Source organism: Dryobates pubescens, chromosome 17 (genome assembly GCF_014839835.1).
Source record: "Dryobates pubescens isolate bDryPub1 chromosome 17, bDryPub1.pri, whole genome shotgun sequence".
Taxonomy (NCBI): domain Eukaryota; kingdom Metazoa; phylum Chordata; class Aves; order Piciformes; family Picidae; genus Dryobates; species Dryobates pubescens.
The window spans coordinates 21137147-21149097 of record NC_071628.1 but is presented as its reverse complement, the minus strand read 5'-3'; the positions used below and the strand labels follow the sequence as shown (position 1 = coordinate 21149097).

The 11951-nt window shown below is 56.8% G+C and overlaps 1 protein-coding gene across 1 annotated transcript; it reads left to right on the top strand.

Moving 5' to 3' along the window:
• Positions 1-724: 724 nt before the first annotated feature.
• On the top strand, positions 725-10705 carry LOC104310197 (ubiquitin-like protein 7). Its single transcript, XM_054169179.1, has 10 exons — positions 725-1201; positions 2158-2277; positions 3271-3353; positions 3476-3560; positions 5730-5787; positions 6786-6919; positions 8142-8191; positions 9384-9551; positions 9750-9872; positions 10192-10705. The coding sequence occupies exons 1-10, from the start codon at positions 1018-1020 to the stop codon at positions 10327-10329; spliced, it is 1143 nt and encodes a 380-aa protein (XP_054025154.1). The 5' UTR covers positions 725-1017; the 3' UTR covers positions 10330-10705.
• The last annotated feature ends 1246 nt before the right edge of the window (positions 10706-11951 follow it).

Genomic DNA, 11951 nt, shown 5'->3' with positions numbered 1-11951 from the left:
TGCTTTCTGCTGTACAGGCCATTTTAAGAACTCTTGGGGAGGAAAGCTTGGCTGGTATGTGGCTCCTGCAGCCTGGCTGTACTTTGATGGTAACTCGGCTTTTTTTAGAATGTAAACAACTCTCTGAGAAGAGATTGAAGCCTTGGCATGGCTTCTGATGGCTGGAGGAGCAGCAGATTCCTTTTTTGGGAGAGATGAGATGAAGCAGCAGATAGGAATGAGAGAGGAGGGTCCCTCCTGTTCTGGGAGGGTGTCTGCAGGAGCCCCTGAGCTGCGAGGAGGGCTGATGGAAGGGTGGCAGCCCCTTAATGAAATACCACTAATTAACAAGCGCCTCAGGCGCTCCCCACCCGCGCTCCCCGCGGCGGGCAGTCACGCCTTTCCCAGCCCAGCCGCTTTTAAACGCCAAGCCCTGCTGCCTATTGGCTCATCCCGCTTGGTGACGGCAGGGCTAGCCAATCGGGAGCCGCTCCTGCGCGGGGCGGGGAAGGGGCAGCCCCTCCTCCTGTGGCTGCCTCGCTTTCCCAGCGTGCACTGCGCAGCGGGAGGAGCGTTTCCGCTTCCGGCGCTCCCCGGGGCTGCGGCAGAGCGGAGCCGAGGCGCTTGGACAGGGACCGCCCGGTCGGGGGCTGCGCGGCGGGAGTGGGGCTGGCGCTGCTGGGACCCCTCGCTCCGCATCCTTCTCTGCCCTCCAGCGTCTCGGGGCCGGGGCTTCGGTGGGGAGAGGCGGGCTAGGCCCTGCTGGTGGCTTTTCCTCGGCTGAGCGTGGAGCCTGGCCGGGGCGTTTCTGCCTCTCCTCTGCCGCCTTTTTGCCTTTCCTTTGGCTTCAGATATGGCTTTGCGCTGAGGTAGGAACCTTAATAGCCCGGCGTTGCTTTGGTCAGGCCTCCTGTGAGGCTTGTGGGTTTGTAAAGTGTCTGGTTATAGAGAGAATGCCTCGTTTCGGTTTGTTTTCCTCCCTTCCCAGAGCCTTGCGGGGCTTAGGCTGGCTCGGCTCCCTTGGGTGAAAAGGCTGCCATGGCCCTGCCGGAGTGGCACATCGCGGTGAAGCTGGCGGACCAGCCCCTGGCTCCCAAATCCATCTTGCGTTTGCCGGAGACAGAGCTGGGAGAATGCCCCCTCGGAGGGTGCAGCATCTCCTACCTCAAGCAGCTCATCACTGGCAGACTGCAGGAGTCTGTCCCGGACCCTGAGCTCATTGGTAGGTGCCCGTGGGGGGTCGTGTTGAAGTTTTTCTACCTTCTTCCTCTCCTTAATACCTTTCTGTTGGTGGCCCTTGGGTTGGTGGGAAGACTTGGCACAGGCAGCTAGCATGGTGTGCAGACTCACAGAAGTGTTTGGGTTAGAAAAGCCCTTTAAAATAGAGTCCAACCATTCTCTAGCTCTACTAAGGCTACTGCTAAACCATGTGCTACATCACTACATCTCTGTCTCTTTGAGACACCTTCTGGGATGGGGATTCAGCCACCTCCCTGGGGAGCCTGTTCCAGTGCTTGAGAACCCTTTCAGTGAAGAAGTTTCTTCTCATGTCCAACCTAAACCTCACCTGGTGCAACTTGAGGCCATTTCCTCTTGTCTGTTGTTTCTAGGGAGAAGAAATCCCAACACCCTGCTAGCTCCATCCTCCTTTCAGGGAGTTGTAGAGAGCAATGAGTTCTCCCCTCAAGCCTCCTTTTTCCCAGGCTGAATGATCCCAGGTCCCTCACCTGTTCCTCTCCAGACCCTTCCCCAGCTTGGTTGCCCTTCTCTGGACCTGCTCCAGTCCCTCAATGTCCTTGGAGTGAGGGGCCCAGAACTGCCCCACTATCTGAGGTGTGACCTCATCAGTGCTGAGAACAGGGGCACAATCACTTCCTTGCTCCTGCTGGCCACACTGGTGCTGATCCAGGCCAGGATGCTGTTGGCCACCTGGGCACACTGCTGGCTCATTTTCAACCAGCTGTTGCCTATCACTTCCAGGTCTGTCTTTTCTGGACAGCTTCCAGCCACTCTGCCCCAAGCCCAGAGCATTCATGGGGTGGTTGTGACCCAAGGGCATGGCCCAGCCCTTGGCCTTGTTGAACCTCAGCCCATTGGCCTTGGCCCAGGTCTGTCTGCAGAGCCTCCCTTACTCTCCAGCAGAAGAGATATTTATCTTGAGGGGTTTCTCTCTCCTAGATCTGATCTACTGTGGCCGGAAGCTGAGGGATGACCAGACCCTGGACTTCTATGGCATCCAGTCCGGCTCCACTGTCCATGTCCTGCGCAAGTCCTGGCCAGAGCCTGATCAGAAACCAGGTGAGGAGGCAGTGCAGGTCCTTGCTTAGAACTCCTTGGGGTGTGGTTGCTGAGGAAGAGCTTCTCCTGTGGCTTGTGTCCTGATGTGAGGTTTAGGAGAAGAATGGACTGATGGCTCTGTGTGCTGTGCATCTCTGACATCAGCCCCTGAGTGTGGTGTGTCCCTGCTGGTGGAACTGGCTGAGGGCTGTGTGTGCTGTGCACCTCTAACATCAGCCACTGAGTGTTGTGTGTCCCTGCTGGTGGAACTGGCTGAGGGCTGTGTGTGCTGTGCACCTCTAACATCAGCCACTGAGTGTTGTGTGTCCTTGCTGATGGAACTGGCTGATGGCTCTGTGTGCTCTCCACCTCTAACATCAGCCACTGAGTGTTGTGTGTCCTTGCTGATGGAACTGGCTGATGGCTCTGTGTGCTCTCCACCTCTAACATCAGCCACTGAGTGTTGTGTGTCCTTGCTGATGGAACTGGCTGATGGCTCTGTGTGCTCTCCACCTCTAACATCAGCCACTGAGTGTTGTGTGTCCTTGCTGATGGAACTGGCTGATGGCTCTGTGTGCTCTCCACCTCTAACATCAGCCACTGAGTGTTGTGTGTCCTTGCTGATGGAACAACTGAGGAATGAGCTCTGTCATGTAGAGGGCAAATAAGTGCCTGTGACCAATTTTAGGGTGTTGCCAGAGAACTGGGAGCAAAGAAGGTGGTTAGTCAGCTGCAGGGGTGTGTCCCTGGTCTGCTTGGGTGTAAAGCTGGGTTAGTTTAGAGCTGTGGCATTAACACAGCTCCCTTGTCTATGCCCAGGAAGATGTACCTCTGTGTTTTCCTGTCTGGGAGCTGACAGTGCAGCTCCTTCAGACACTGCCAGTGGTTAGTCCTGCTCTCTTTGGATGAGCTGCATCTAGGGTGGGTGTTAGAGGATCCCAGTGACGAGCAGAGCAGCTGGTGAAGCTGGCAGAGGGTCAGCCACCTTTTGTTCTGTTGTTGCTCCTCCCTCAGAGCCTGTGGACAAGGTGGCAGCCGTACGAGAGTTCCGAGTCCTCCACACTGCCCTGCACAGCAGCCCTGCCTACAGAGATGCAGTGAGTAAGGGCCTTTGTGCTTGTGCTGTCAGGGTGTCTGCTCTTTGGCCCATCTGTGGCAAGAGTCCCACAGTGGAGCCCTGTTGTGTGACACTTCTGAGCCCTTCTGGTTTCTCTGGCAGGTCTTCAAGATGCTGGGGAACAAGGAGTCGCTGGATCAGATCATTGTAGCTACTCCTGGCCTCAGCAGCGACCCTGTTGCTTTGGGTGAGTCACAGCATGGGCAGGGTTGGAAGGGAGCTCGAGGGTCAGCCATGGGAAGGGACACCTCACACTACAGCAGGTTGCTCACAGCCACCTCCAGCCTGGCCTTAAAACCTTCTAGGGGTGAGGCTTCCACCACCTCCCTGGGCAACCTGTGCCAGTCTCTCACCACCCTCATGGACAAGAACTTCTTCCTCACATCCAATCTGAATCTTTCCACTTCTAGTTGTGCTCCATTCTCCCCAGTCCCTGACACCCTCCAAAGTCCCTCCCCAGCTTTCTTGGAGCCCATTTCAGATACTGGAAGGCCACAAGAAGGTTTCCTGGGAGCCTTCTCTTCTCCAAGCTGAACATTCCTAACCCTCTCAGTCTGTCCTCATAGCAGAGAAGCTCCACCCCTCTGCTCATCCTCTGGACACATTCCAGCACCTCCAGATCTTTCCTGTACTAGGGGCTTCACAACTGGCCCCAGAGCTCCAGCTGTGGGCTCAGCAGAGTGGAGCAGAGGGGCAGAATCCCCTCCCTGCCCTGCTGGCCACACTTCTCTTGCTGCAGCCCAGGCTCTGCTTGGCTCTCTGGGCTGCAAGTGCTCACTGCTGGCTCCTGTGGAGCTTCTCATTCACCAGCACCCCCAAGGCCTTTTCTTCAGGGCTGCTCTCCAGCCAGTCCCTGCCCAGCCTATACTGGTGCCTGGGATTGCCCCAGGCCTGGTCCCAGTAGTGATCCTTGAGAGACTCCACTTGTCTCTGTCCTGCACTTGGAGGTGCACCCACTGACAGCCACTCTTTGGGTGTCTAGGTGGGATCCAGAGGATGCAAGGAGGATCAAATAAAGATAGTTTGGTTTTCATTCCTGGCACAGGGAATGGGGACAAAGTGGCTTTTGGGTCCCTTTGTGGAGTGTGAGAATCGATGCCTGCTCAGGCATCAGGGTTGTGCTCCTGTGGTCATGTTTGGGATAGATGCTGGCTCCATAGAATCATGGAATGCTTTAGGCTGAAAGGGACCTTTGAAGGTCCTCTAGTCCAGCCCCACTGCAGTCAGCAGAGGCATCTGCAACCAGCAATGGTTGCTCAGAGGCCCAAACAGCCTGACCTGGGATGGTTCCAGGGATGGGGAACCTGCCACCTCTCTGGGGTCCTGCTGCTCTCAGTGTGAAAAATCTCCTCTCCAGTCTGAATCTCCCTCTTTCAGTTCAAACCATCACCCCTTCTCCTGTCACAACAGGCCTTCCTCAAAAGTCTGTCCCCAGCTCTCTGACTGGCCCCTTTGAGCCCTGAAAGGCCACCAGAAGGTCTCCCAGGATGGAACCTTCTCTTCTCCATGCTGAACAAGTCCAACTCTCTCAGCCTGGCCTCACAGCAGAGGGCTTCCAGCCCTCTCATCGTTGCTGTGACCTGCTCTGGCCCTGCTCCAACAGGTCTGTGCTGTGCTGAGGGCTCCAGAACTGGCCCCAGCACTGCAGGGGGGGGTCTCAGCAGAGGGGCAGAATCCCCTCCCTGCCCATGCTGCTGGGGATCAGCCCAGGACAGGCTGGGTCTGGGCTGGCAGCGCTCGGAGCCAGCTCACGTCCAGCTTTTCACCCCCCACCACCCCTAAGTCCTTCTCCTCAGAGCTGTTCTCCAGCCCTCCATCCACAGCCTGGATTGTCTATGGGGACTGCCCTGGCCCAGTTGCAGCACTTTGTGCTTGGTCTCATTGAACCTCCTGAGGTTCACACAGACCTACTGCTCAGAGAGGAATTGAGGACCGTGGAGCCCAGAGGAGCTCAGCAGACATGGCTGCTTTTCTCCTGCTGCAGAGGCTCAGGCAAAGGCTTATTAAATTCAGCTTGCTGCTTCTGGCCCAGGGGTTTGCAGCTGGTCTGACACACTGAGGCAGGAGGAATGATGGGATGGAGCCAGCTGGGTGCTAGATTCGATCCTGACCATCAGGTGGAGCTGTCAGCACTGGATGTGCTGTGACCGGGACCGTGGCTGTCATCAAAAGTCTCCCCAGGAAGGTGTAAAAAGCTTCAGGGAGAACAGTGATGAAGTATTTATGGTGCTGGGTAGTGACTCAGTTCCTGAAAGACAATTCATTCTTTGGCTTGTTATTCCCATGGCTCAGGTCTGACTGGCTCCTGTTCCTCATATCCTCTCTCACACTCCTCATGTTTCCTCTTCCCTCTCAGGAGTCCTGCAGGATAAGGATCTCTTCTCAGTGTTTGCAGACCCCACCATGCTGGACACGTGAGTTGATGTCAGCTGGGGCAGTGACTCAGCAGTGCCTTTGTTGTGGGCACTGTTCCTTGGGGTGAGGGGGAGAGAGTTCTGCTCTTGTCTGCCAGGAAGGCTACACCAGGCCAGAGGTTCGGGTGGGACACTTCCCTCAGCAGGAGGAAAGAGGGAGCTGACACTTTGACACCCATCTAACCCCACTGTTGGGTTAAACTAGAGGATATACAGCAGGACACAAGGCCATCATCACCTCCAGATCATAGAATTGTCAGGGCTGGAAGGGAGCTCAAGGCTCAGCCAGCTCCAACCCCCCTGCCATGGGCAGGGCCCCTCACACTGCAGCAGGTTGCTCACAGCCACCTCCAGCCTGGCTGCAAACACCTCCAGGCAGGAGGCTTCCACCACCTCCCTGGGCAGCCTGTGCCAGTCTCTCACCACCCTCCTGGGGAACAACTTCTTCCTAACATCCAATCTGAATCTCCCCACTTCTAATTTTGCTCCATTCCACACCCCCCCCAGTCCTATCCCTCCCTGACACACTCAAAAGTCCCTCAGGTGCTGTGTTCACATCTGGAGCTAGCTGCTCACAGCAGAGAGTTGCTCCTGTGAGAGCTTGAAGGATGGTTTGTGTCACAGGAGGGTCAAGGAGCCACGTGGAACAACATGAAGAGATCACAGACTCTTAGAATGGTCTGGAGTGGAAAGCACCTCCAAAGCTCATCCAGTCCAACCTCCCTGCAGCCAGCAGGGACATCCCCAACTAGATCAGGTTGCCCAGAGCCCTGTCCAGCCTCACCTTGAATATCTCCAGGGGTGGGGCCTCAACCACCTCCCTGGGCAACCTGTCCCAGTGTTCCACCACCCTCCTGCTGCAGAACTTAGATGTCTGTGGCTGGACAGGCAGAGGCAGAGGTGGGGCTGGCTGTGCCCCAGCTTCTTTGCCAGTGTTGAGCTGCTGCTTTCCCAGGGGCCCTGTGCACATCATTCATTCTTCTGCTCTCTCCCTGCAGGCTAATCCCAGCCCACCCTGCCCTGGTCAATGCCATTGTCCTGGTGCTGCACTCAGTGGCTGGCAGCACTCCCTTGCCAGCCCCTGAGACCTCCTCCCGAGGCATGGCCTCCGGCTCCTACCGTGACATGCCAGGTATGGGCAGCCACAGCCTCACCCCTGGGGAGGGAGGCTTTCCCTGGCAGGGAAAGAGAGTTGGGTTCCTCAGCTAGGGCTTCCTCAGAGAATCAATAAGGTTGGAAAAGACCTCAGAGCTCATCAAGTCCAACCTGTCACCCAACACCTCCTGGCTACTAAACCATGGCTCCAAGTGCCACATCCAGTCCCCTCTTGAACACCTCCAGGCATGGGGACTCCACTACCTCCCTGGGCAGCACATCCCAATGGCCAATGCCTCTTACTGGGAAGAACTTTCTCCTCACCTCCAGCCTAAACTTCCCCTGGCACAGCTTGAGACTGTGTCCTCTTGTTCTGGGTCTGTTTGCTTGCCTGGGAGAAGAGCTCAACCCCCATCTGGCTTCAACGTCCCTTCAGGGAGTTGGAGAGAGCAAGAAGGTCTCCCCTGAGCCTCTTCTCCAGGCTAAGCAACCCCAGCTCCCTCAACACCTCCCTGGGTAGCCTGTTCCAGGGCTTCACCTTTCTTTCAGGGAAGAAAATTTCCCTGATGTGCAGCCTAAACTTGAGGCCCTTTCCTCTTCTTCCTTGGGAGAAGAGACCAACCCCCACCTCACTCCAACATCCTTGCAGGGAGTTGTAGAGAGCAATGAGGTCCCCCCTCAGCCTCCTTTTCTCCAGGCTGAACAACCCCAGCTCCCTCAGCTGCTCCTCCCCAGCCCTGTTCTCCAGACCCTTCCCCAGCTTAGTTGTCCTTCTCTGGACCTGCTCCAGCCCCTCAATGTCCTTCTTGGAGTGAGTGGCCCAAAACTGAACCTAATACTCAAGGTGTGGCCTCACCAGTGCTGAGTACAGGGGGATAATCCCAGCCCTGCTCCTGCAGGCCACACTGTTGCTGATCCAGGCCAGGATGCTGTTAGCCTTGACCACCTGGGCACACACACTGGCTCACCTTCAGCCCCTGTTTACCAACCCCCCCAGGTCCTTTTGCACTGGGCACTTTCCAGCCACAAAGCTCCTGCACTGTGAGGTTCTTCTGGGGCACTTTGGCCTTGGGGCCATTCCCAACCAGATGTGTACAATGTCTGTGTTGTGCAGATGTTGCTGAGCCTGTCCTGATCTGCTGCACAGGAGCTTGTGGGTGCTGAGGCCTCTGTCCTGACCTGGGGCTGCAGGGCAGCTGAGGACTCCATGTGCTTCTCACCTGTTTTTCTGCCTCTGTTTCCTCTCCTTTCCTTTGCAGGTGGCTTTCTGTTTGAAGGTCTGTCTGATGATGAAGATGACTTCCACCAGGTAAGCAGCCAGTTTTGGTGGAACTCCTGCCTGGGGTGTGAAGTGAGCTTCAATCTTCCAGGCTGATGAGCAGCAGGAGCTGCTCTGCTTCCTTAGGGCTGTTGTGATGCCAAACATATTGAGTGTGGCATGCTTGGATGCTGTCCATGTTAGGAAACATGCAAGTGTTGGTCCCTGCCCTTCTTCTGCAATGGAAGGAGCTTTTCCTCTCCAACTTTCAGCAGAGAAATTGCATATTTAGGCCAAGAAAAGGCCTGTCAGCAGCCAGTTGTTCTGTTACAGCCTTTGGTTGCTGCCAGCTTCCATGGCTTTGGAAGAGAAGAGGCTGTGGGGAGGAATAAAGCACATCCTGTCCTGTTTACCTCCACACTTGTGAGCTGGGAGAGTTGTAGGGAAAAGGATCCCTGGGGACAAGCAGGTGAGCCAGACTGGACTGGCATGTGGACACCAGCAGCACCATGTAGCAGGACAGCTGAGGGCTTGACCTGCTGGAAAGCAGCTTCATGGGGAAGCACCTCAGAGTGCTGGTGGACAAACAAGGTCAGCAGGAGCCACCAGTGTAACCTTGTGGCCAAGAAGGCCAATGGTGTCTTGAGGTGCACTAAGAAGAGTGTGACCAGCAGGTCGAGGGAGGTTCTCCTCCCCCTCCACTCTGCCCTGGTGAAGCCAGCTCTGGAGTTCTGTGTTCTGGGCTCCCCAGTTTAAGGACTTCTGGAGAGAGTGCAGGGGAGGCTGCAGAGATGCTGAGGGGCCTGGAATATCTGTGAGGAGGAAAGGCTGAGAGCCCTGGGGCTGTTCAGCCTGGAGCAGAGCAGCCCCAGAGGGGATCTGAGCAATGCTCAGTGAGAGCTGAAGGGTGGGGGGCAAGAGGCTGGGGCCAGACTCTCCTTGTAGGTACCTAGAAAATGGACAAGGGGCACAAACGAGAGCCCAGGATGTTCCACCTGAACAGAAGGAGAAAGTTGGTTGTTGTGAGGCTGCTGGAGGCCTGGAGCAGGCTGCCCAGAGAGGCTGTGGAACCTCCTTCTCTGGAGAGCTTCCAACCCCCCCCGGCCACGGTGCTGCTGGGCAGGCTGCTGTGGGTGCCCTGCTCTGGCAGAGGGCTTGGACTGGGTGATCTGCAGAGGTCTGCTCCAAGCCCAGCAGGCTGGGGCTCCGTGCTCAGGGGTGTTTGTTCCTTTCCTCCACGCAGAGCACAAGATCCACGCCGTCCGGCAGCACCTCCGGCTCCCGCCCGGCCTCCCTGGGCTACGCAGGGGCTGCCGGCCCCCGGCCCATCACCCAGAGCGAGCTGGCCACCGCCCTGGCCCTGGCCAGCACCCCAGAGAGCAGCTCCCACACACCCACCCCTGGCACCCAGGTACAGAGACGCAGCACCGGCCGGGGAGGGCCTCCTGGGCTGTCACAGCAGCTCTGGGAGCCCTCCCTGTGCTTTGCTTCCTTCTGGCTGAAGGCTCTCCGGTGCGAGCCGGAGGGGCCGGGAGGGTGAGGGGCAGCGGGCCTGGCCCTGGCTCCTGTGCCAAGTGTGCTGATGCATCTGCAACTTCTTTCCTCCTAGGGTCACTCCTCTGGGACCTCCCCAATGTCATCCAGCGTGCAGTCAGGGACACCCATCACCAATGACCTCTTCAGCCAGGCCTTACAGCACGCCCTGCAGGCCTCAGGGCAGCCCAGCCTGCAGGTCAGTGCCACAGCTTCCAGCCCCACCTCTCACTGCAGAGGGCAGGTGGTTCTTCCAGCTGCCTCCTGAGGCAGGGCATGAGGCTGGAGGCATCACTGGAGAAGGGCTTCCTGGGGGCCTGATAGATCTTGCAGAGGAGCTGGGTGGAAATGGGCTCGTGGGAGCTGGCAGCAAGCCTGCAAGCTTCGAGGTCTGTGCTTGTGAGCTGGAGAGGGGTGGCAGAAGGCAACATGGGAGAGCAGGCTGTGGAGAGGGCTGCTTGGTTGCTGCTTGGACCTCTAGCACCTCCTCTCAGCTTCTTCTGTTTTGTTGCCTGCAGAGCCAGTGGCAGCCCCAGCTCCAGCAGCTGCGAGACATGGGCATCCACGACGATGAGCTGAGCCTCCGTGCCCTGCAGGCCACTGGAGGGGACATTCAGGCTGCTCTGGAGCTTATCTTTGCTGGTGGGGCTCCCTAGCTTTGGGGGCAGGAGAGGCTGGACTGGGGAGTTGGACTGAGGCAGCTGTCGCATTCCTTGGTCTGGGACTTGGCCCTGACCCTTTGTCTGCACTGGGGTTCAGCGTGGAGCTGTTGGGGTGGTTGCTTCTTTCCCTTGTAGGTGGGCAGTGTACTCCTGTTTGAGAGCCACTGACCATGCTGAGGGCAGCTGCTCCAGGAATCTCTCTCCAGCCTCCTGGCCACCAGAAACAAGACCTCAGACCTTTGTCCAGCATGGTTCCTCTGTCTTAGATCTGCCAGCACCCTCTCCTGTCTGCTGTTTCATTCCTGCCCCCCTGATGTGTCTCTTGTTCTGCTGTTGTGGTCCCTCAGACTGTATTAAATGGACTACATTCATTCACTTGCCTCTTGGTTGGGCTGTGATCTGTCCTGGGTTGTCTTCATGCTCACTGCAGGGGAGCTGTTCATGTTAGAGGTCTTCATCTGGAGTACTGTGTCCAGTTCTGGGCTCAAGAAGGCCGGGGAAGTGCTGGAAGGAGTACAGCAAAGGGCTGCAAAGATGGTTAGGAGACCAGAGCACCTGGCTGAGGCACGTGAGGCTTTTTGGGCTGGAGAAGAGAAGACATCACTGATCCTTCCTCTGCTTTCACAATGATGCTGGAACCTTCCCATGTATGAAGTAACCACAAGGAGCAAGACCCAGGAGCAGACTTTGGTGCCTGGCGTGGGTTGTGTTTGGGTGAAGTGTTTCAGACCATAAACTTCCCCCAGCTTTGAGCTCTTCAGCCTTGCTTTCTGACTTGGGAATGCCTCCTCATCCTCCCACACCTCTCCAGGATTTCAGGATCAGTGTTTAGCTTCCTTGCTCCTCCAACCAAAGAGAGGCTCTGAGTGTCCCCTGCTTGCAGGACCGTGGGCACACCGAGGCAGCAGGGCACCTGAACCCAAGCAGTGTTGCTGGTTTGCCCTGCCCCATCCCAGACAAACGTGCAGGAGCTGGAGCACAAACCATCAGCACAGCCCTGGGCATCGTGGCAATGAGCTGGGGGAACATGCTTCTCTTCTCCCCAGCACAGTGTGGGGCTCCACACCTTGCCTCCCACCCCAGCTTGAGGACCTTGCTGAAAGGGGCTCCCGAGCGCAGCCGCTCAGGGTTTGCTGGGGCTGGAGCAGTAAGTTTGGGCAGCCTGGCAGGCTGCATCCACATCCCAAACAGCAGCAGGGGAGCTGACCTGGCAGCCCTTGGAGCTCCTTTGCAAAGGACTCTGTGGTTTGCTGGCTGCTTTCAGCTTTGTCCTTGTGAGGAATGCCAGAGTGTCAGGAAACACAGAAAACGTTGTCTTGGTCCTCACTTGGCTTTGTGCTGCTTCAGTGAGCTGCCACTGAGGGGGCCTCTGAGGAGCTCTGCTCTGCTCAGCTGAGTCCATGTGATGCCAACTGCAGAGCAAACCAGTGCAGTTTGGAGGCAACTGACTCATTCTAACTTGCTGAAAGCAGAAATGTACTGGAAGTGTCACATTTGTGAGGATGCTTCTAATTTCCTTCTATACTCTTCTGTATTTATAGAGTTCTGATATTTATAGGTTGCAAAATTTAGGAGCAGTCCTTTGATTTTTTTCAGGGCTACAGAGCTGCTGAGGG

Coding starts and splice junctions, on each gene's coding strand:
- LOC104310197 (XM_054169179.1), top strand. CDS start 1,018: ATGGCCCTGCCGGAGTGGCACATCGCGGTGAAGCTGGCGGACCAGCCC. Junction 1,202..2,157: donor CCCGGACCCTGAGCTCATTG/GTAGGTGCCCGT, acceptor TCTCTCTCCTAG/ATCTGATCTACTGTGGCCGG. Junction 9,552..9,749: donor CACCCACCCCTGGCACCCAG/GTACAGAGACGC, acceptor CTTTCCTCCTAG/GGTCACTCCTCTGGGACCTC.